A 25,672-nucleotide genomic window follows, 5' to 3' on the forward strand; every position below is an offset into this window, starting at 1 on the left:
CCCATGTTACACCTGTCCTCTGTGAGCTGCACTGGCTACCAATTGGTCTCCGGACGCAATTCAAGGTGTTGGTCATTACCTTTAAAGCCCTAAATGGCTTAGGACCAGCGTACCTGCGAGACCGTCTACTGCCACATACCTCCCAACGGCCGATAAGATCCCACAGGGTGGGCCTCCTTTGGATGCCGTCAGCCAGTCAGTGCTGGCTGGCGGGCCCCCGGAGAAGAGCCTTCTCTGTGGCTGCTCCGACCCTTTGGAATCAGCTACCCCCAGAGGTCCGGACTTTGCCCACTCTCATGGCCTTCAAGAAGGCTATTAAAACCTGGTTGTTCCGGCAGGCCTGGGGCTGTTGACCTTATTGAAAGGTCCAGCCCCAACTAGAACGATTGTGTGTTGTGAATTTTAAATTATTTTTTATTTTCCTTTTTTTCCTTTTTTCTTTTTCTTTCACTTTATAAGCCGCCCAGAGTCCTATATTTGTATTTGTATTTATTTGTCTTGTATGTCGCCCACTCCCGAAGGACTCCGGGCAGCTCACAATAGACAAGGGAAGGGGAAAACTGGACAAAGACAACACTTTAAAACAAAAACCGCAACATTCACAATTTCCGTGGGGCTGGATGTTTCACAAGCCCTCCGGCCTGCTGGAGCAGCCAGGACTTGGTGGCTTTGCGGAAGGCCGGGAGGGTAGTAAGGGTCCGGATCTCGATGGGGAGATCATTCCAGAGGGCTGGAGCTGCAACAGAGAAGGCTCTCCCCCGGGGGGTCGCCAGCCGACATTGGCTGGCGGATAGAATCCGGAGGAGACCTAACCTGCAGGATTGGGCGGCCTATAAATTTAATAAATATAAATGTATAATATAAATATATATGATCTAATAGATCCAGAGGTAGGTTGCTAATCTTTTCACTACCAGTTCGGTTGCACTCCCGCACACGCATGCAATGCTTCTGCTCATGTGCAGAAGCATTTGGGTGGGTGGGCACAGCCTCCCGCTGCCGCTACTACCCGTTCGGCCAATCCGGGCTGAACCAGCTGCAACCCACCTCTAAATAGAGCCAACCATGAGCAAGGGTTGGATTACATTTCTCTATGTCCCTCCCATCTCCCCAGTTCTATGAAATGGAAATAAGACCCAATAAAATCAATTTTGTGACCAGAACCTCAACAAAAATTTATTTAACCTTGAATGTCAAGCATATTACAAATGAGACAGAAAAAAAACCAGCAACTGTAGCTAGTTAAATGCAGCTTACGCTTTGTGTAAATACAGTTTACATGAGATCTTTGCACTAATATTTAACACCGATTCAGATTCTGATGGAAACTGTACAACTGAGTTGATTACGATGCCAGCACGTTTCTTGAATGCATCTCATTTTACAAAATGAACACTGGGGAAAAAAAAAAGCAGCATCGCAGAGACTGTAATTATGAAGAAGCATCAGAGGTCTCTTGTAAACTTTTGGTTTTGACATTTACAATTCTATAGGGAAAAAAATGGTAACCTCACGTTCTGTAATCCGGATGAACAGATTAAATAAGGTTATCCTTTACTCTGTGAAGATTTGCTTTTCAACAACAGAAAACCTTTGCCAGACTATACTTAGAAACCAGTATTTTAAATGCACATTTTAGTCTATTTCTGAAGCTTCCAGAGATGTTTTTTTTCTTGTGGATAGAAGCATATAATTGAATATTTCGCATAAATTCATTAAGGTCAGCATAGCTAAAAAATACATTGCATCAAATTGCCCAATGATAAATTAAACATTGAGAAACTGGTAGTTCGTGCCTTTCTCAATAGGAAAAACACAGAAATTAGGGAAATCCATCAGCATGTGAAATAACAACCAGCAATCCTCCATTAAAATTAAGATGTATGCTGTATATGCCGGCCGAATAGAAAAATCTTCACAGTGATTTTACACTTGATTACCAAGTGCAGAGAGCCCAATCCAGATTTGCTGGGCAAAAATAATTATCAAACTAAACTCATTGGAGAAAAGAACTGGAATACAGAGAGGGAGTCATATTTGACAAAACAGTCCTGATTTAAGGTAAGGAGAAGATACCGCTGTCAATATTTTCTGGGATAACTAAATTCAACTGGATCAGAACCCCTAAATCCCATACGCTGGGATATTTTTTTACCATATTATTTTACACCGTAAGAGGTACTTTAGTTCCTAGGAATTGGAATTATTGCCAGTTTTCTTCCTGAGTCTTGATAGGTCATCAAGGGCAAGCACCAAGGCCAGTTTGCCAGCTCAGATTAATAATTTGGTCCCTTTCTAAATGGATCTCTCCGTACAATTGCACTGAAGCACAGAGATGGGTCACAAATTCCAGGCTGTCCAATTTGCCCTGGAATTCCAGGACTTCCACGTTCTCCGTCTTTCCCAGGCTCCCCACGTTGTCCAGGGCGTCCTTCTTTACCTATTCCCGGTGGGCCTTCAGGACCTAGGCAAAATATGGAAAATATAGATGAAGAATGGTTAGCACCCATACAATATTGTAGCCTGAATTATCCCATCTGGATAACCCTTACCCCCTATTGCTTAGTCCTGCTCTACAGCTTCAGAGCAATGAGGGAAATCATTCTAACAACTATACCATTACAATACCCTTTCTCAGCCATCAGATTCCACCGGATTATGACCCAATTCTGTTCTTTTCAGTCTTTCAATCTAAAAAATATAATTGCCTTCCCTGAACAAAATAACTTTTCAAACCCTGCTTACAGAAACTGCCTCTCTGGTTAACCCTTATTACCATTGTAACAACTAAGGCGAAGCGCCCATCGACCTGAGTGACGTTGACTTGGCCATGCCCACATGATCACATGACCACCAAGCCCTGTGTACCCAGCTGGTCATTAGGGCAGAGAACCGGTTGGTAAATTATTTGAATCCCTCCACTGGTGTGTCCGTGTTGAGACAGACAAGTGGGAGGATTTTAAGTGCCCTGTGGTCATAAGTGCAGATGGATGCAAAGCGCTGGGTTTTGATCATGTGACCATTGCAATAATAATAACTTTGGGGACCAGGCATTTTTTTTTCACTGCTACTATAACTTTGAATATTCACTGAATGAAAGATTGTAACTTGAGGACTCCCTGTATACAGAAGTAAATTAATGGTAATATATTAACTAGAAAAACCAACAGGAAGGTCTGCCTTCCCAAACAATACCTGGAACTCCCTGAGGGCCTTGAATCCCGGGAACTCCAATACCTTGGTTTCCTTTAGCTCCATTTTTTCCTGGTAGTCCTACAAGATAGGAAGTATAGGATATCATTTATTCTCAAACAGTGTATATTAAGACATATTTCTACAATGTTGTGGCCCAGCAGGAGCCGTTGGAGCTGCCACCAGACTCCGACAGCAAAGGGCCCTATGAGTCAGCTTTGGAGGATGTGGAGGACCCTGGACAGGGTTCCGACTCCGAGCAGGGCGCAGAGAGGCTGATTGGCCACCAGGAGGTGCCTTAACCTTGGACCAGTGGGGAGGAGACAAGGGAGTGTGATCCGGACGCCAGCAGTGGGGAGGAGCCAAGGGAGTTGTTCCTAGATGCCCAGCACCGGAGAGCTAATAGGCATAAGGAACAATTACGTAGTTACAGGAGGTAATTGCACTCAGCTGGTGGTAATTAGGCTCCTTTCAAGACTATTAAAAAATGCTTGTGCACAAACCCCTTTTGCAGAAGTCAACGCATTAACTACTGTTGGAGAACAGTATTGTGAGCTTGGCAGGCTGGATTGCTGCCATGGCTTGTCTGTGCCGGTTTACTGCCAAGGACCTGTCTGTCTGTTAATAAATTCCGTAAAGTATCTTTGGCTTGAAGTGCGCTGTTGTGGGCGTGATTTCAACATCGCGGTTTTCTTGCCGCGGTTTTGTTGGCGCGCATTTGTCATGCGCGCATTTGCCGGCTCACGTTGCTTTAGTAAGTAATTGCTGATGTGTTGTTATTTTGGTTTGCTGTTTATTGTTGCAGGGCATGGGGTGGGGGTTTTTTTGCTGCTAATTTTTACAACTGGAGTTCAAAAAGCTTTGTGCAGATTGCAAGCGGTTTTTCTAGTGCATTAGCCTTCTATTTATGAAAGACATTTTCCACATAATTGCTCTCTCTTGGCTCAGGACAACTCTGAAGGAAAAGTGGCAATTTTCCCAGTCTCCCAGTTTAAAGCTGCAACTGTCCACTCTGTTTCTTAAACAGGCAAAGAAACCACTTTTTTAAGGGGGAGTTCATGAACCAACCAGATTCCCAGGCCTACATTTTGCCTTAGAAAACTATTGTTAGGAACTTGTCTTAACATTAGAAACAATTAAATCAAGTACAATTGGACAATGGCTTTAGCAATGATATGAAAACAATTTTAAAAGTACAGGCTTATATATATACATTTGTTATATTTATGCTGATAAATAAATAAATATAACAAATGTAACAAAAAGGCAACAGTAAAAAATATTGGGTTTCTGTCTGGATGGTCTCTTGTGACGAGCCGAAGACAGAGAGTGGAAGTGTGACCTTCCTCCCATATTTGGGCATACCAGGGGTTGTGACTTTAAGTATATATATATATATATATATATATATATATATATGTATGTATGTATGTATGTATGTATGTATGTATGTATGTATGTATGTATATATGTATGTGTATATATATATATATATATATATATATATATATATATATATATATATATATATATATATATATGTTTTCTGAGGTTTTCGCGGGTGTTAGTATGTAGGTCTCTAGTTGTTCGGGTTTTCTCCCGCGTAGAATTGGAGATGTCATTTCGACGAAGTGAGATCTCACACTACTCCTGGAAACACCAAACCTGAAGTAGTCTGAAGCAGCCTGAAGATGCCCGAACAACTAGAGACAGACAGACATACATACATACATACATACATACATACATACATACATACATATATATATATATATATATATATATATATATATATATATTTGGGCATACCAGGGGTTGTGACTTTAAGTATATACCTCTCACCCTGGCTGCTGATAAGGAGTCGAGCTCTGTAGCTCAATGGTTAACACATCTGCCTAAGAGGCAAGAGAGCACAGGTTTGAATCCCAGTAAGGGTATGGCTAGCTGATGAGAGCTAAATAGCTTGAAATAGATCTATACTAGTCTCCCTTTATTTATTTATCAGCATAAATATAACATACATACATACATACATACATACATACATACATACATACATATGTGTGTGTGTCTGTGTGTGTGTGTGTGTGTGTGTGTGTGTGTGTGTGTGTATCACAGGGAAAACTCCCTAATGAAGGCAAAAGAAAACTCCTGAACCCTTCGGGTCTGTGAACTATTTAGATGTTGGGTGGCTCTTAGGGAGATTTTGAGGGAAGAAAGATATCCTGAATCAATAATCAAGAAAAACATACAAGAGCATTTGCTTCAGGACTGACCTAATCCCATGTGACAAGGGCTGTGGCCTATTTATTTATTTTATTTACCTTTTTATTAAATTTATTGGCCACCCATCTTGCTTTGAACTGACTCTCAGCAGCTTACAGCATTAAAAATATCAAAACCATCAACAATAAATATTCCTAACCCAATAAAATGACATTACCATCAAACTATTGTCAAATATTTTTTAAAAGCATCTTTTCTTTATCAAAAAAAAGCTCAAAATTCTGGCAGACTTTATCAATAGAAAATCTTAATTCTTGAATCCCTTTATCTCTCCATGCTTAAGAGCTTTCCTTGAATTCTTTTTCTAGCCATTTCATTACTTCTTTTGTATCCTCCCTGCATTCGCCCTCTGTCATGCCTGCAAGCCATCTTTTCTTTTCGACTTCAGGCCTGGCAAACTTTCGACTGTCTACTTTCTATTGTGGGGAAATGGGAGGGGGGATTATAAGAGTTGGGTGATATGTAGCCATAACAACATTCTTCTTAGAAAGTCAAGGTCATCTTTGTCTCTGCACCTGAACCGGAACTGGATAGGAGGAATCTGTCTTCGTGGCAGTGGAAGATTGGACCATGTGATGAACTTGTGGGTGTTGGGGGCAGGATCTTGAACTTTCAACTAGGTGGGGAAAACCTGGAAGCTTTCAGATTCGGGTTTTCCCAGATGTGCCAACACACCTCTTTTAATAAATTGGAACTTTGAGGAATCCTTTGCCTCAGACTCTGATTTAATTTTGGATGCTATTTGGAACCCTGACACCCTCCCTGTGAAATAAAAACTTTCATTTGTTATTTTTTTTGTATCCTACGACAACCCATGAGGTTTGAGCAACACGCCAGCATTCACTAAGACTTGACAATGATTCTCAAAAGCACACCCATTCTCACAAGATTTTTGGAGGCTTGTGTGGAGATCACACAAGAATAGGGTGTGCTCTTGCGCAGCCTCCGGCCCTCTAAAAATTGTGTGAGGACAAAGTGTGCCTTTGAGAGCCTTTCTGAGACTGTGGAGGTGATAATCTCAGGTTGGAATGAGGAAAGTTTGTTAAAGGAATTGCTGAGGCAGGAAGTTGCAGCTGTGTTGAGTCAACAAATGATGAGACACGACTGCCTAGCAACAAAAATGTTGCAGGTTAGAAGGACATGTTAGAAGGATGCTAGCTAAGGTACATAGACATATAAACTTTGGTAACCTCTAGTTTATAATAATAGTAAAAGACACACCTCTTTGGATAAGAAAGCTTAGTAACATAATCATGTGATGTATGAAGAAGGAGGGTAAAGTAGAAAGATCCAATCAAAAGAAACATTGATTCTTAGAGTTTTAACTTCCTTAATCATAACGGTATAAAATTTGTGCACGTGCATTGTTCGAGGTCTCAGGTCCTTTGAGGCTGGTACCCTTTTGCTGGAGTACTCCAATAAAAGAAGCTGAAAGTGCCATTCCTCGTGTCTTTATTGGCTTTGACGCCAGGCTAGCACCCATTTTGGGGTCAACGGAAGAGCATTCTCTGAAAAAAAAGACTTCAAGAACAAAGGCCTTGGGCGAGCTGGAGCATGACCCGTCAAATGCGCGCCTGACAAAAGCGCGCCAACAAAACCGTGGCGAGAAAACTGCGAGATCGAAAGCGCTCCCACAAAAGAGCACCCACAAAAGTGTGATTAGGGTTAAGGTAAGGGTTAGGGTTAGGGTTAGGGTTAGGGTTAGGGTTAGGGTTAGGGTTAGGGTTAGGGTTAGGGTTAGGGTTCGGGTTAGGTTAGGGTTAGGGTTAGGGTTAGGGTTAGGGTTAGGGTTCGGGTTAGGTTAGGGTTAGGGTTAGGGTTAGGGTTAGGGTTAGGGTTAGGGTTAGGGTTAGGGTTAGGGTTAGGGTTAGGGTTAGGGTTAGGGTTAGGGTTAGGGTTAGGGTTAGGGTTAGGGTTAGGGTTAGGGTTAGGGTTAGGGTTAGGGTTAGGGTTAGGGTTAGGGTTAGGGTTCGGGTTAGGTTAGGGTTAGGGTTAGGGTTAGGGTTAGGGTTAGGGTTAGGGTTAGGGTTAGGGTTAGGGTTACGGTTGTTACATTGTTTTCATTGCTTTTTTAATGGCGCGCTTTCATTGGCGCGCATTTGTCGGCGTGCTTCTGCATGCATTCGTCGGCGCAATTTTGACCTTGCCGTTTTCTCGCCGCGGTTTTCTCGGCGTGCTTTTGTCTGTGCCTTAAAAGAAGCAATTATCTTTGCTAAGAAATCATTAAAATAGCTATTTCTCCTTTAAAAAAAATAATTCACACATGAAGGTGCATAGGACAAATAACTCTACTTTGGTGAGGAGGAGTTTGGCAGTTTTCATCCATTTATAAAATATCAGGATGGAGTAGTGGTCGAATTGTTAGAGTCTAATACATCCAGACAGCAATGAATTGGAGAAAGTTGCCTGATCAAAAACAGATTAGAAGCAGAACAGTTTACGGACAGAAATGGGTTTGTACAATTACCTTTTGGGCCACGAGATCCAGGACGCCCAGGAACTCCTGCCAGACCTGGAGCCCCATCATTTCCTGGCAGACCAGGAAATCCTCGAGAACCTTGTGGACCAGTTGGGCCTGGTGGACCAGGAGGTCCAGAGATGGCATCCTGAGTTTGGCAATGATCGCAATGCTGAAACCTTCTGTCCCTAAGTATAGTAGGCAACTGGGCTAAGAAGAATTCAGACAACAAATATTTAGATCAAATATAAACATCTCATTATCAAAGCATAACATCTATTGACCTCAACCTTTGGGGGGTTAAATTTAGATCTAGATCAGTTAAACAATTTTAAGTTTCTCAACTTTGGCAAGAAAGCTTTATGCACAGCACATTTCTCTATTTTCCACAATCCCTTTCTCGATGTTGAAAAACTAAGGCTAGTACGCCATGAACCTGGAGCAGGAAGCACTTGAGGCACTTCTATACCTGAAATCTGACCCATCAATTTGGCCCTATAAACTGTGCCATCACAAGAATCCTCAACAGTTCCCGCTGGGTGGCTAGCATTTCTTCCAATAGGTAGGCTAAAGTATGTTTCATCTCGATTTTTTGAACTTCATGAAGTTTAAAAGATCTAGATGAAACATTTTCTTTTTTTTTAAATAAATAAATTTTATTAAAGGTTGTAAAAAAGGCAAGGTTTACAAAATACAAAAAGAGAAATAGAACTCATTACATGTTTACAACGCAAATGGCAAAAATTCATACATACATATATACATAGTTCATCTCACCTTGCCTATCTACATATCTACCCAAGGTAAGTAAGTAAAGGAAAAGGAAAAGAAAAGAGGGAGGAAAAAAGGGGGGAAAAATCACTAAGAAGGAAACAGTATGAAGCTAGATTACTAATTCTATGCAGGTATTCATAACGGATTTTTCCTATCAGATCGTCAAAAGTTTTTTCAACACTGTAGTCTATTAATATTACTTGTAGGTGAATTCTCACCTCTAATATATATCTTATCTCATTTGTTACTTAGTCTTTGTATATCATAATTTCATTTTAAATTGTTCCTTAAGTTATTTTAAGTTAATAAAATATCTCATTTATATATCTTAATTCTCATTGTCTTTCTTATCAAACCATTTGTACAGTTTCTCCCACACTTTATAGAAATCTGTATCTTCTTTTTCATTAATTGTTAGTCTATTCATTTCCGCTATTTCTAAAATTTTATTCATAACCATTGTACTAGTGGAGGCATTTTCTTTCTTCCAGCACTGCGCATATGAGATTCTTGCTGCCGTCAGGATATGGACGAGTAGATATTGATTGGTTTTAATTATTTTTGGATCTATTATCCCTAATAGAAACATTTCCGGATTGAGGTTTAATTTAGTTGACATAATTTCGTTTAACCATTTTCATTTTCATCAAGGTTTGTCCACAGCAAGGTAGCAAACAAAAGGAATGTGGGGAAGTAGCAAAGTCATCACTGAAACCAGTCAGAAAATATCAGGGGACTGGGAGAATGAGCAGCCACTCTACATAAGTACTGTCCTTCAGTTATAACCCTAAGGATCCAGCATGATGGGACAATAGTATCCTTTATTTCATTTATTTGCTTTAAAGTGGTGAGGCAGAAAATTATGGTCTATTGTGAACTGCTAAGCCATAATAAAACAATCCAAAGGTGGGGAAACAATTCATTTACAAATAGGAGTTATTAATTTTTTTAAAAGAAGTACGCCAATTGGGGGTATAATTCATAGGGTTCAGACAATTAGTCAGTTAAAATAAATCAGTTATTTTTATGTAAATATGAAACCTGGATTGCTTGAATCCCGCCCAAAAAATCCATCAGAGTGAAGAAGAAAATAAGCAAATGCAACAACGGAAGGAGGGAGAAAGACAGGGGTGGGTTCCTGCCAGATCTAACCTCTTCTATAGAAGAAGTTCCACAAATCTACAGTGCCGTTTAGAACCGGTTCCAGCTCCCTCCTCCCGCCCATCCGCACATCATCCAGCTGAAGAGTGAGAGGAGGAATTCTGGGAGTTGAAGTCCACAGGTCTTAAAACTGTCAAGTTTGAACACCCCTGTGGGTTTTTTTCTAAAGGGTTAGGGGTGGAAGGGTCTTGTAACTTGACAGCTTTAAGACTTGCGTGCTTCAAATGCCAGAGTTCCTGAGCCAACATGACTGGAGGAGGAATTCTGGGAGTTAAAGTCCACAAGTCTTAAAGCTGTCAAGTTTGAACACCCCTGGGCTTTTTTCTCTAAAGGGTTAGGGGTGCGAGGGTCTTGTAACTTGACAGCTTTAAGACTTGCGTGCTTCAAATGCCAGAGTTTCTGAGCCAACATTTTGGTTGCTAAGCAAGAGCATTATTAAGTGAGTTTCACCATATTTTCACCATATTTTTAAAAAGTTGGCCATGCCCACCCAATCACATGGCTGGCAAGCCACTCCCACCCAGTCACATGGCTGGCAAGCCACTCCCACCCAGTCACATGGCCAGAGAGCCACTCCCACAAAGCAGGCCACACCCACAGAAGAGGTTCTAAAAAATTTGAAACTCACCACTGGAGAAAGAGGAGGGAAAAGGAGAAAAGGAAAAGGAGAGGAAGTAAGGGAGGAGTAGTAAGAGTAGGATAGAGGGCAGGAAGGAGAAGAAGAGAGGAGGAGTGGGGGAGAGGGAAGGGAAGAAGAAAAGAGAAAGGAGAGGAGGAAAGAAGAAGGGAGAGAAGGGAGGTTGGGAGGATGAAAGCAGGAATAGGGTTGTTGTAAAATAAGATGGATGTGCGGGGTGGCATGAAAGCGACCCCAATTATATTTTTAAATGTTTAAATGGATTGTGATAAATGTTAAAAGACAACGTATAAATATTAATAGTACTTATGAGAATGTATATTTGTAAAGGAGAAGGAACAATAAAACTTTAAAAATGAGATGAGTAGGATATCATAAGACTGCATACTTGTAGATAGGAAAGTTGATATTAGAGATTTTTAAATTGAGTAGTTAATTTTATTGGGGCCTGGCTTGCTTTTAAAAGTGTGGAACAAGCCATCCATTTGGTTATGTGATTATGTTGTTCTTATGAATGACCCCGCCCAACGGCAACAAATTTTCAGGGTGCTTTGACGCTTCCTAAAATTTTAAGAGTGCCCTTGATCTCAAAACAGATTGCCTTGCCTGCCTCTACTGAAAAACAGTTCTTTTGACCATGGACTCACTTCTCATCACATCTGCACAAACTTGCCGAATAAATTCTTCTGAGAAACTTCTTCCCTGCATTGAACAAAGGTATTTTAGAAAGTTTCCACACGTTGATTGTAGCATGAAATGAACAGTAGCTGTAGGGTGTTTTTTTTAAACCCATCAACTGATAATACGCACAGGTTTTCCATCTGAACCAGGGATTCCTGGAAAGCCCCTCTCTCCTTGTATTCCCCGGGATCCTGGAGAACCCATCAAGCCATTCACTCCTGGTTCCCCCTTCTGACCATGGATGCCATGGAAGCCGGGGTTTCCTTTCTCACCTATCTGAAATTCACACAAAAAAGCAGTACTAAGCAACAGCAGAGTTTGCTACCAGCATATTAACATTCTCAGCAATGTGTGTGGCCATTATACAAATAAAGAACAAAACGACATACTGTTATGAATCAGTTGTGCTATTTACTGCTACAGTCTTAGTCTTAATATTTACCTATATCAGTGTTTCTCAACCTTGGTGACTTTAAAGTCCTGTGGACTTCAACAGCTGGCTGGGGGATTCTGGGAGTTGAAGTCCACAGGACTTTAAAGTCACCAAGGTTGAGAAACACTGACCTATATAGTATTAAAACTCTAATTTTTGTAACCTTTTAACCAGATGAAACAGTGCATCACAGGGCAACAATTCTTGAACTAAGATTCCACCAATGACCGGACTTAAGAGTCTCTGTACAAAATCTGGAACCGATGACTCGGGAGGGGATGAAATTTGGGGAGGTTGAAGCTGCTTCGGTGCTGCTGGGCTGCAACTGCTTTGGCTCTGCCAAACTGCTGCTGTGGTCATATGATGCTCGCTTTGAATATTCTGTGACAGTTTCCCAGCCATTCTCGCAATTACTCTCTCCCTCACTCAGCAGCAGTCACTTACATGCCTGCTGGAAAGGGAAGGAAGGCAGGATTTGGAAGAAAGGAACCTGTTGTGGCCCAGCAGGAGCCGTTGGAGCTGCCACCAGACTCCGACAGCGAGGAGCCCTATGAGTTGGCTCTGGAGGATGTGGAGGACCCTGGACAGGGTTCCGAGTCCGAGCAGGGCGCAGAGAGGCTGGTCAGCCACCAGGAGGCGCCTGAGCCTTGGACCAGTGGGGAGGAGACAAGGGAGAGTGATCCGGACGTCATGCATTGGAGCAGTGGGGAGGAGCCAAGGGAGTTGTTCCTGGATGCCAGGCAACAAAGAGCTAATAGGCATAAGGAACAGTTACGCAGTTACAGGAGATAATTGCACTCAGCTGGTGGTAATTAGGCTCCTCTCAAGACTATAAAAGGAATGATTGTGCACACGCCCCTTTGCAGGAGTCAACGTATTCACTAAAGTTGGAGAACTTTCGTGGCTAGCTTGGCAGGCTGGATTGCTGCCAAGGTTAGTCTGTGCTGGATTGCTGCCAATGTCTTGTCTGTGCTGGATTGTTGCCAAGGTCCTGTCTGTCTGTTAATAAATCCTTGAAGTATCTTTGTCTCGGGGTGCTTTGGTGTAGGGCAAGAACAGGAACCCATGTGTACCCTTCCCAGTCCATATCACCCCATGAGCTCCCCCAACTGCTCCTCCTTCATGCACACCTTTAGATTTTTAGATTTAGATTTTATTTATTATTTATAGGCCGCCCTTTTCCCTGAGGGGACTCAGGGTGGCTTACAATTCACGGGAGGGGAAGTGCAAGACAAAACATAAGACAATACGTGAGTGGAAAAAAATAAAACGATAAAACACAACTTTCATTCAGCATTCGGGTGGGGCGGATTAGAATCTTTATCCCCAGGCCTGACGGGATAGCCAGATCTTAAGGGCTGTGCGGAAGGTCTGGACGGTGGTGAGGGTGCGAATCTCCACGGGGAGATCGTTCCAAAGGGTCGGAGCTGCTACTGAGAAGGCTCTCCTCCGTGTAGTCGCCAGTCGGCACTGACTGGCGGATGAAACTCGGAGGAGGCCTAATCTGTGCGATCTAATTGGTCAAAGGGAGGTAATTGGCAGGAGGCGGTCTCTCAAGTACTCAGATCCACTACCATGGAGGGCTTTATGGATGGTAAGTAGCACCTTGAAGCGCACCCGGAGATCAACAGGTAGCCAGCGCAGCTCGCGGAGGATTGGTGTTATGTGGGCAAACCGTGGTGCGCCCACAATCACTCGCGCGGCCGCATTCTGGACTAGCTGAAGTCGCCAGATGCTCTTCAAGGGCAGCCCCATGTAGACCACATTGCAGTATTCCAGCCTAGAGGTCACAAGGGCTCGAGTGACTGTTGTGAGGGCCTCCCGGTTCAGGTAGGGTCGCAACTGGCGCAACCTTTCCCAATCCATGGCACCTCTTACATAACCTCACACATCAACCTCTCTGAGTTTTCTCCAATCTGTGTGGCATCTCTTCTGCATTCTTCCTGAGCCACACCACTTTGCACATGCCTTATCTGACCCACATGGTACATCTTGCACATCCCTACACACTATTCCACATCTCGCACATCCTGTCACTCTCTCCCCTACCCGGCAGCAGCCACTTACCTGTCTGCTGGCCTTGTACTTGCAACTTTCTGCTGGCTTCCCCAGTGATTTTCTCCTTGCAAGCTTTCCACAAGCAAAGTAAATGGAGAAGCTGGCAGGGAAGGAAGGAAGGAAGGAAGGAAGGAAGGAAGGAAGGAAGGAAGTCTTCTGCCACATACCTCCCTCAGACCAATAAGATCGCACAGGATGGGCCTTCTCTGGGTACCTTCAGCGGGACAATGCCGGCTGGCGACGCCTAGAAGTAGAGCCTTCTCTGTTGCGGCTCCGGCCCTATAGAATGAGCTGCCCCCGGAGATCCGGGCCCTACCCACTCTCATGGCCTTTCGCAAAGCCATTAAAACCTGGCTTTTCTGGCAGGCCTGGGGTTGTTGACCCCTTGATGGTGGTCCAGCTCCGTCTGATTGGGTTTCTGTTGTGTTCCTTTTTAACTTGTTGTGTCTCATTGTTTTAATAATTCTTTTTAATTCTTTTTTTCATTTCTGTAAGCCGCCCGGAGTCCTTCGGGATTGGGCAGCATAGAAATTCAATAAATGAAAATGAAATAAATGAAGGAAGGAAGGAAGGAAGGAAGGAAGGAAGGAAAGAAGGATGTTTGATGCTCCCTGCCGCAAGGAAACTCAATAGGGAAGCTGGCAGAAACTCAGAAGTTGCTTCCATGCAACTGTTTTGCCCATGCGTGGTCATTCTGCTTCTCTGTTTAAGTAAGGAAATATCTCTGAAATGATGCCCAATGAGGCATAGATTGTCTAATGCTTTACACAATAGTTAAAGTCCGATGCAAGGATAATCCCTTTCTCTCCCCTACCCCCTTTCATGGTAAACAGCTGAAATGCTGCTTAGACTGTTATTAAAACTGAAAAATATGAAATTCCAGAGTCAAAGGTGATATAAAGAGAGAGAGAGAAGCAAAGAAAACTGTATTTTGTTCCAGATAGTTAACTGATGTAACTATTAAATCAGCCTTTCCTATCTATTTATTTATTTCCTTCCCGATGTTTGGGAGTTGGAGACTTGGTTGGGAATTGGGGGGAAGAATGCACTGAATGATATGTAAGTATAGGAGTCAACATTTTGAAGCCTCAGTTATTCTTCTTACAAAAGGTCGCTGCGGGTGCAATCTAATGCAGATCTTCAGTGAACTTCAGTTCATGTATTTCAATGGCTCCAAAATACAGTTAAGCCTCTGCTGGAAAATCAGTCAGGAGCGATATATTTTTTCTAAACAGAAAGCCAAATCCACCTCAACCACAATGGAACAAACACTTGGGCAGACCTGTTCTCTTTTACTATTGTGACGGTGATTAGTAGTACATCCTAATCCAGTTTTAACATCCTTGCAAAATGAAATAATTCCAAAGCCACGGACAAATCTGCCAGTCCGAGATGGTCCTTAACAAACTGAAATCATTTCTCTCATAAGATGTTCCTTCCTCTTGTCTTCTGCCAGTCTTAGATACAGTGGTGGGATTCAGCCGGTTCGCACCTAGTCGGGAGAACCGGTTGGTAACTTTCTAAACAGTTGGGAGAACCGGTTGTTAGAAGAAATCTTTTGGTTTTTTCCACTTTACAGGGCTAATCCTGTAAGGAAGGCAGGAAGGAAACATTCTAGTGTTGTTTCTAGCCTCATCTTTATTGCCCTGCTTACAGAAACTGCCTCAAGGCTAATCAGGAGTCAAGATCAAACTTAAGGAGACTAATGAATCGAAATCTTCTTGAAAGGCTGTAATTACAGTTCCCAATAAAAATGTTGATCACTGGCTGCACTAGTTGGGAATTCTAGGGTAGACTGTAGTAATTAAATACACAACTAATGCTTGAGACTGACTGATATTTGAGTCTTTATTTAAGCTCTAAGTTTAAGTTATGGTTATACTAAGCAAAATCAAATTTATGTTGTTGTTGTTGTTGTTAGTTGCGAAGTCATATCTAACCCATCGCAACCCCATAGACAACGTTCTTCCAGGCCTTCCTGTCCTCTACCATCTCCTGGAGTCCATTTAAGGTCATGTCTACTGCTTCGGTGACTCTATCCACCCACCTCATTCTCTGTCATCCTCTTCTTCTTTTGCCCTCAATCTTTCCCAGCATTAGGGTCTTCTCCAGTGAGTCCTTCCTTCTCATTAGGTGGCTAAAGTATTTGAGTTTCATCTTCAGGATCTGGCCTTCTAAAGAGCCGTCAGGGTTGATCTCCTCTAGGACTGACCGGTTTGATCGCCTTGCAGTCCAAGGGACTCTCATTTATCAAAATGATAAATTTACATAATGCAACATAAAATCCATGCTCAAACTAGCAGTTGAAAATACTCAGAACAACAGAAAAGAAATGCGTATGAAACAAAAACAGCACGTACCTCTCCTTTATCTCCTTTAAATCCCACCGATCCCTTTTGGAATCAAAATTGTAAAACACGTAATGAGTTATTGTGAAAATGTACTATTTCTACTGACACATAGTTAAATTTACTTACATTAAAATGTACACTTGAAAAAAGAAACCCACCGAGTTTCCACGCAACTACAGTTGCAAACTATCTTTTTCATCTTGACATCTAACAGCTTGAAGTATTATTTTTTTCCAGCAAGGAAAAAATTCACTCTGCAAGATTAAGATGGGGGAAAAAAATATACTCTTTTAAAACTACACATATAGACTTGGATCCAAAACTCTTCTCAGAAAAAAATTCAGCTAATAAAATAATCTCACTTTGTGGATGTAAGCGAGAGAGGCAAGGAATTGTAGCTGAATCCTCCTCTCTGAAATCACACAAAGATGCTCCAGGTCAGAAAAAAAAGGGACTAAGATGTCCAATATAGTTACCATGGAAAATGTGTCCATTGGTCCAGTCAGGCTCTCTGCTTTACCCTTCTTTAAACAAAATATTTTAATTAAAAATAAAACAACGGGGAGTATGAAAAAAGGGCAGGCCTCCACCATCATTTTTTTTGTTTTAAAAATAAAGATAAAAGTGGTAAACTTCGTTTACCAAAAGTAAGTTGGGTTTCTGGCACAGAACATCCCGAGGGAGGAAATGGGGTCTAAGTGTTGAGGAGAGGAGCACATCAGTTTTTTTTTTTTTTTTTTTTTTTAAATATATTTTATTCAATTTTCACATTCCATTTGCAATCATTTATATACAGGGTATTTAAGAAAAGAAAAAAAAAAAGAAAAAGGGAATAAAACGAACAAGTAAAAAGGAAACACAACTCATCATTCACAACCCCACCTAACCCTTTCATCCTCCATACACCCCATCTACCCCCTCCAACTTTCCTTTCTCCCTCTAACACTCCCCTCCTACTTCCCTTTCCCCTCAAACCTTCCTTCTCCCCTTACTCCCCGGACACCCTCCTTACATTCCCCTTACTCCTTCCTTACTCCTCCCTCTTCTTTCCCTCTACCTCCCTCCTTGGTGTATGCCTTTATTCGAGTGTTGTTTGATCTGATAAAATGAACCAAGGAAAAAAAAAATAAAAAAAAAAGAACCACCGTATATAAATACATTCTTCTTATTAAGACTATGTTAACACCCCCCCACCCCACCCCCCACAATCCCCATCCCTAATCCTCCCGACTTCCCAGGGCCCACACCTGGCACTACCTTCTGTCTAAAATATCTTGTATACATATGGATTAAAAAATAAAAGTAATATAACAAAACAAAAAAAAAGCAGATAAAAAAAAAAGGAGAAAAGAAAAGAGAAAAGAGAAAAAAGAAAAAAAAGAAAAAAAAGAAACCACTCTTTGCGTTGATCTCAGCCCCCCATCTTTATCTATGCTTAAATAGTATAAATCATTCTATCTATATTTTATTCTCGTCTCTTACTTCTTTGCTATTTACCCCAACCTTCTGTAGATTCTCCCGTTCCTCTTCCTAAACCTCATGATCCCTTCCAATAAAATTTAAGCAACGTGGTTCATGCCATATATTCAAATATAACTTTACAGACAAGTAATCAAACTTTCCCTTCTAGTAAAATTTAAACAGCGTAAATGATCTTTCTTTACCCCCTTTTCAAACAGTAATTCAAAATAATCTAACCAAACTTCCCCTTCTTAGTAAAGTTAAGCAGCGTAAATCAGATATTACTTTACACAGGAATCAATTTCTATCTTAAGATAATTCCAACCGACTTCCTCTTCTAATAGGATTTAAATAACTTAGTTCATTCCACATGCATTTCACCCTCATCCCTCACTTGTCTGATATTTACCACTATCAAATTTATACTAGCATTTGTTTAAAATATAACTCAGAGCGATTTAAGTAGCATGGATCATTCCACATATTCAAATAATACTTTCAGCAAGAGTCAGTTAACCTTCTATTTTAAGGTAGTCCCTTCTAACAAAGTTTAAACAACATAAATCATTCCGCATTCTTTTTACACTTATCTTAAGATAATCCCAAGCGGCTTTCTGTTCTAATAAGCTTTAAACAACGTAAATTTTACCCTCATCCCTTGCTTGTCTGATGTTTACCACAAATAACGTAGTTCATTCCACATGCATTTTACCCTCATCCCTTACTTGTCTGATATTTACCACTATCAAATTTATACTAGCATTTGTTTAAAATGTAACTCAGAGCGATTTCAACCAACTTTCCCTTCAAATAAAAGTTAAATAGCATGGATCATATTCAAATAATACTTTCAGCAAGAGTCAGTTAACCTTCTATTTTAAAATAGTCCCATCTAACAAAGTTTAAACAACATAAATCATTCCGCATTCTTTTTACATTTATCTTAAGATAATCCCAACCGGCTTTCTGTTCTAATAAGCTTTAAACAACGTAAATTTTACCCTCATCCCTTGCTTGCCTGATGTTTACCACTATCAAATTTATGCTAACGTTAATTTAGAATCTAGCTCAAAGTAGTTTCACCCAGCTTTCCCTTCTGATAAAAATTAGTCCGCTTTTTCTACCGGAGAGAGGTCTCAAACCCCCATTCAGTCCTCAACTTTAGCAAGCATTTTGAAGTGTCTAAATTCTCGATCTCCGTTTTTCTGCTTCTCCGAGGGAGGAGGGGCTACCCCCTCCATCTTGCAGCCACATGGCCAGCCGCTTGCCTTCTCCTTCCGCTTGTCTCTCCTCTCTTCCAAGCGCGTCAGGAAGTCCCGCCTTCAGAATCCTACAATAGAAATCTTGAGCCTCCGAAACAGAGTTAAGACGAAATCTTTGATTCTCAAATGTAACCGTGATACCGGCAGGGGCCTCCCATCTGTATCGAATCTGTTGACTCCTAAGCTCCTTAGTTAAAAAGGTGTAGTCCCTTCTTGCCTTCAGCATCTGAAAAGGAATATCTTTGAAAACAATCAGGTCCTGGCCGTCAACTCGGAAACTGTTATTATGAAACTTTTGTACAATCGCATTTCTAGATTCTTTTGTAGAGAAATGTATAATTATGTCCCTCGGGAGCTGTCGCTGTTCCGCTATCAATGAGTTCTGGCGATAGATTTTCCGAATCTGCCAATCAAAGTTAAGTCCCGGGCTTCCCAGCGCATGGCTGAAGGCTTCAGCAAAGGTCTGTTTCAAATTCTCTTGCTCCTTTTCACGGAATCCTCTGACTCTTATTGCAAATGCCTTCCTATTAAAATTTATCATCATAAGCTGTTCTTCGTTATCTCTAATTTTTTGTTGTAAAATTTGAATATTGGTAGTCAAATTAAAATTAGCCTTCTCCAGACTTTCCAATTTGTTCTCTATTTCAGCAGAGTAATCTGACAGGGCAGACACGGCTGCAAACGTATTCGCCTTCATTTGATTAACTTTAGATTTTAGATCATCATAAAGTTCCAATACAAATTCCTTAATTTCTTGCTTAAAGGCATTAAACATTTTAAAGAGATATTCCTGTGTTAAAAATTCTCCAGTAGAGGGCGTAGGAGACAAAGGCTGTGTTTCCAGAAAAAATTCTTTAAATTCTTTAGACACATTTGTAGCAAGACGCTTCTTTGATCTGGGTGCCATAATAAATAAACAAGTAAGCAGCGCTTCGCTCCCCTCTATTTCCAAAGAAGAAGAGTTTATTTTGTTAAAGAGCGGTCTGCAGGAAGATAAACCCGGCTAAGTACATCCAGTAATCATCCACGGAGAGAAATCGCCATTTTGAGGTCTATTTAGACAAAGAAGTCTCTAAGACGAATGGTGCTGGTATTTAAGATAGTAATAAAAGCATAAATCTCACAGGGGTGGTACCCTCCCGTATCAATTCTAGCTTGAAAAAACTTTGTTTTGTCCTGGGGGGGGCTAGCCTGTCTGGGGCTGCCAAAAAAAAAAGGCAGCTGAGAAGAAATGGCTGGAGATAAAAGCTCCGCTTCGGCTGGATCTAATCTCTTTCCACAGCCAAAAAAAGAAAAAGGCTGTGGCTTACGAATAGACCCTAGCCTACGGAGCTATCCTCCCTGCCCCTTTCTTAGCCAAAAAGGGGTGCTATCTATGATCTTATTTAGATATACAAACCAGATCTCTGAGGAGCTCGGTGGAGCCCTCCTCGGCAACAGGCCACGCCCACATCAGTTTGTTTTGATCACCTACACCAGTGGTGAGATTCAGCCGGTTCGCACCTATTCAGGAGAACCGGTTGGTAACTTTCTAAGCAGTTGGGAGAATCGTTTGTTGGAAGAAATCTTGCTTTCTTTTTTCCCACTTTACAGGGCTAATCCTGTAAGGAAGGCAGGAAGGAAACATTCTGGTGTTGTTTCTAGCTTCATCTTTATTGCCCTGCTTACAGAAACTGCCTCTCCGGTTAACCCTTATTTCCATTGTAACAGCTAAGGTTGGCCCATCCAACCTTAGGTGGGGCTTGGTGGTCATGTGACTGGGTGGGCGTGGCCCATCAACGTGAGTGATATTGAGTTGGCCATGCCCACCCAGTCACATGACCACTAAGCCCCACCTACCCTGCTGGTCATTAGGGCAGAGAACCGGTTGTTAAATTATTTGAATCCCACCACTGACTTACACCATGACAGCTATTTATGAGAATCTGTGTACATGCTGTCAGCACAGATAGTCCTCAACTTACATTTAGTGACCATTCAAAGTTATAATGGCCCTTGGAAAAGTGACTTATGACCTTTTTCCACACTTACAACCATAGCAGCATGGTCACATGAACAAAATTTGGACATTTGGCAACTGGCTCATATTTACGATGGTTGCATTATCCCGGGGCTATGCGATTGTCTTCTGTAACCTTCTCACAAAGAAAGTCAATAGGAAAGCCAGATTCACTTAACAGCCATGTCAGTAACTGAACACCTGTGGTGATTCACTTAACAACAGGGGCAAGAAGGATGTGGCAGAAATGTGGCAAAACTCACTTAACAAGTGTCTCACTTAGCAAAAGAAGTTTAGGGGACGTCAATTTTGGTCGAAAATTGAAGATTACTGGCATATTCCTGACATATCCATCAATCCAAATATTTCTAGTGTCTGATGTGAGAAATTAGGCATAACCTTATGAGGAGGGCCAAAACCAATCTGTGACAAGCTGTGTTTGAGGATAAAAGAATAGGAAAAAAACACATTACCCGCAAATATGTCCTGTAAGAAATTGTGGGATTCAAAAAGGACTTGATAATCTCTCCTTCTCACCTTTTGGCCTGGAATACCGGTTTTGCCTCCTTCACCCTTATGACCCTTAAGACGGAAAAAAAACCCAAATTGGTTATTGATGTGAAATGGGAAATCCACACGATTATATTTAGGTTGGATCCTAACAAACCTATTCATTTATTTCAACTGCTTTAAGGATGATTTAAGGACATGTAGACTTCACAGATTGCTTGAATTTATGTTGTCCAAATTTCAGTATATTGTTTTATATCACATTTATATTGATTCAATCAGTACACACATCACATCTGATTTATAAACCTGAAGCAAAACAATAGGAAATTTAATTTGGATCTTAATTTTAAAAGATCTTAATTTTAAAGAATATTTAAATCAAAGATGTAAAAATAGCTTAAGAAAAGTAAAAAAAAAAAGGCATCAGAAAAGATTTTCCACAGGTGTAACATCAGACAGAACTTTCAGTAACACACACAGACACAGACACAGACACAGACACACATACACAAACACATATATATATATATTGGAAGCAGTGGACTTCCTCCCATATTTGGGCATACCAGGGGTTGTGACTCTAAATACATACCTATTTCCCTGGCTCAGCTGATAAGGAGGAGAACCTTGTGGCTTAATGGTTAACACATCTGCCTAAGATACAATACAGCACAGGTTCTAATCCCAGTAAGGGTATGGCTAGCTGATGAGAGCTAAATAGCTTGAAATAGATCTATACTAGTCTCCCTTTATTTATTTATCAGCACAAATATAACATATATATATATGTTTTATTTGTGCTGATAAATAAATATTATATATATAATATATATGTATGTATGTATATATATATATATATGTGTGTGTGTGTGTATATGTGTGTGTGTGTATATGTATGTATGTATGTATGTATATATGTGTGTGTGTGTATGTATATATACATATACATACATACATACATACATACATACATACATACATACATACATACATATATATATATATATATATATATATATATATATGTTGGTTTTTTTATTATTATTTGTGCTGATAAATAAATAAAGGGAGACTAGTATAGATCTATTTCAAGCTATTTAGCTATTTATATATATATATCTCCACTGAAAAACCAAGGGGGTGGGGTTGGAGAACTGAGAAAGAGTCTTAATTAGTTTGAAATAGTTGGTAGCTCTACCATGCTTTGATGTAACTTGTTCATATTTTATTGTGTTAAAACCTTAATAAAACACAATGCGAATGTGTTATATTAACTTTAGATTGTGTCTTAAATAACAAAGGTGCCAATCTGTACCAACTGGATTCTCCACATACTCTCAATCCTGGGATGGTAGTTTATTCGGTCTAGCACAGGTCAGAGAACGAAACCTGAAACAATCTATGGCTTCTCTGATTGAACAAAAAAAGAACAGTTTCACATGTAATGCAAAGTTTCACAGCTTACATTCTTTTCACCAAGCAAGCATTATTCCAAGTTATATCATAACTAGAAAAAAGGAAAAAGCAGCATACCTGGATACCTTTTTCACCTTGATTTCCTTTCTCTCCCTGAAAAGTAAAAATCAATTTCTTGTTAAACTGTTATTTGTATCAGTAATGGTGAAATGGTTAAACTAAAACAAATTAAAAACAATTACAGACAGTCCTTGACCTACAAACCACAATGAGGTCCAAAATTCCCATTGCTAAGCAAGTTGTCAAATGAGATTTCCCTCATTTTATGACCTTTCTTGCAGCAGTTATTAAGTGAATCACGGCAGTTATTAAGTGAATCATGTGGTGGTTAAGCGAATCTGGCTTCCCCAATTGACTGCTTGTTGGACGGCAGATGGGAAAGTTACAAAAGGTGATCACATGAACCTCGGACACTGCAACTGTCATAAATACATGTCAGTGCCAAGTGCCCAAATTTTGATCAAGTGCCCATTGGGATGCTACAACAGTTGTAAGTGGGGAAACTGGTCACATGGAGCCGAGGTGGCGCAGTGGTTAAATGCAGCACTGCAGGCTACTTCAGCTGACGGGAGTTCTGCAGTTCGGCTGTTCAAATCTCACCGGCTCAGGGTTGACTCAGCCTTCCATCCTTCCAAGGTGGGTAAAATGAGGACCCGGATTGTTGTTGGGGGCAATATGCTGACTCTGTAAACCGCTTAGAGAGGGCTGAAATCCCTATGAAGCGGCATATAAGTCTAACTGCTATTGCTAAGTCACTTTTTCAATGCTGTTGTAATTTAAAATGGTCACTAGTGAATGATTGTAAGTCAAGGATTATCTGCGGTTGTATTTGTAGAAATGTTTTGTACGTATGGAAGGGTTTTTCCCTGATAACATGGCAACGTGTGATCTCTTGAACAATAGTTTGGACAACTTAGAGCCATGCTAGTACATGGCATTACACAATTTCCATTTTTAATTTCACATCTCCAGTCATTCTTGGCATGCCAGTTCATTGTTAGTCTTTCTTTTGCACTGACATTTCTAGATCCTACTTATTCGCTTAAACAATTTTGAACAAAGATTCTCAAGGCAGCTACAAGTGTTTCAGTGTATCTTTCTTCTTTGATTAAGGAGCTAATGATATAAGAAAAATGGATTTGGTTACCGGCAGTGATGGGATTCAAAAAAATATTTACTACTGGTTCTGTGGGCATGGCTTAGTGGGCGTGGCAGGGGAAGGATACTGTAAAACCTCAATTCCCTCTCCACTCTAGGGGAAGGTTACTGCAAAATCCGCATTCCCTCCCGAGCAGCTGGGACTCGGGAGGCAGAGAATAGATGGGGGCAGAGCCAGTCAGAAGTGGTATTTACCAGTTCTCCGAACTACTCAAAATTTCCGCTACCGGTTTTCTAGAACTGGTCAGAACCTGCTGAATACCACCTCTGGATACAAGTGGATGCATGTTTAGCATTCAAGACATGGTACAAGTGTGGCAGGGCCAGGGATAGCTTCTGCCAGGTGTACAAGATATCATAAGCGCCCATCAAGGTGCGCTGCAAGCACAGGAGGGACAGAGGTGCTGTGGGTGCCATCTGGGCGTCTCAGTGGAAAAAACACTGGAGTGCAAGGGACTTACCAGTGTGAATTCCAACCTTCCCTGCCAGCTTTCCTATCAACTTTGCTTGTCTGAAGTCAACAAGGAACATTGCAAATGATGATCACATTATTGTTGGGACATTATTGTCCCAAATGTGCTTTTTTAAAAGGCAATTGGACTTCCGTCTTCAATTCTGAAGAAGAATTAAAGAAACTTCTTGGATGAAAAGTGAAATGTCTTTAAGGAAAACCACAAAAAAAAGGCCAGTTGCCTACTGAAAAACCATGATCTGGATGACTGAGAATCTCCATAGACATGATCCCATATGTGGGATACTGCAGCCATCGTAAGGAAGATGGTTGCTAGTACCCAGATCGCGATCACAAGACTGCAGGAATACATTCTGCTGAAATGACTAGCACTCCAAGGACCTGCCTTTAAGTACCATTGTTGTAACTTCCAACACAAAATTATTGGTTGGGTTTTTTTCTTAAGTTTTGTGGCATTTCCACACACGAGAGTCCCCAAAGCATTATGATTATAGGGGCACCAAAGCTGTCTAAATTAAACAAATAAATATTAACTAGAGTTTCTTCTCGTCTAAGGAAGGCCAAGCATGGGATTTAATCCACTAATCTCTATCTTTGTACTGATATTACATGGGCAAAACAAATGATTCTAGCTAGATAGTCATCTGTAAAAGATAAGTTGAAAATTAAAAACAACATCATCCGAGGTTAAGGAAATTGTCTGCACTAGATGTACTTTTGATTGATAGCAGTTAGCAGGGCAACCATATATTCTGAGAAGAATCCTGCAATTTCTGGTTCTGATTGGGAGAAACGTAGCTACAGAGTTAACTTTTTGTCTAATGGTCTTAAGTATTATGTTTGTAAGGGTAATATACAACTAAAGGCTCATTCATTCTTTGGGCTTTGTTATAAAAGGAAACACAGGTCCATAATAATAAATAAATAAAAAACAGGCATACCTTCAAACCAGGTGTACCAGGAATCCCGGGGTAGCCTGGTTCACCTGAATCACCCAGTCTTCCTTGTTCTCCCTGAGAAACCAAAAAGAACTCCATAAATAGGAAACTACACATTCTGGAAATGCATTGTTCTTCTGAAGCTGTGGACAGAATTCTGCGAACATCTGATTTCAAAGCACCTGGGTGGTAATGGCTTTGGACTTCTTTTTTCCTAGGCCTTCACATTGCAGTTGTGCAAAATCTTAAGAAGAGGTTCTTCACAATAGGAGGGTGCATGAATGAAATGAGTCTTTAAACTCGTCACATGGTGTTAAAGTTGCCATATTGTTCATAGGGCATGCTGTATGTAGCTGTCTCAC

General features: G+C 40.9%; 1 protein-coding gene across 1 annotated transcript in view; it reads right to left on the bottom strand.

The window, feature by feature from the left end:
- Nucleotides 1–2,276: 2,276 nt before the first annotated feature.
- Nucleotides 2,277–25,672, bottom strand: part of COL21A1 (collagen type XXI alpha 1 chain) — a 90,653-nt gene continuing 67,257 nt past the window's right edge. Inside the window, 9 exon segments of the mRNA XM_032216825.1 lie at nucleotides 2,277–2,464; nucleotides 3,196–3,273; nucleotides 7,946–8,146; nucleotides 11,156–11,210; nucleotides 11,319–11,465; nucleotides 16,041–16,073; nucleotides 21,291–21,335; nucleotides 22,800–22,835; nucleotides 25,314–25,385. Of these exon segments, the coding sequence (XP_032072716.1) occupies nucleotides 2,277–2,464; nucleotides 3,196–3,273; nucleotides 7,946–8,146; nucleotides 11,156–11,210; nucleotides 11,319–11,465; nucleotides 16,041–16,073; nucleotides 21,291–21,335; nucleotides 22,800–22,835; nucleotides 25,314–25,385 (855 nt within the window).

Source organism: Thamnophis elegans, chromosome 4, assembly GCF_009769535.1.
Source record: "Thamnophis elegans isolate rThaEle1 chromosome 4, rThaEle1.pri, whole genome shotgun sequence".
Lineage (NCBI taxonomy): Eukaryota > Metazoa > Chordata > Lepidosauria > Squamata > Colubridae > Thamnophis > Thamnophis elegans.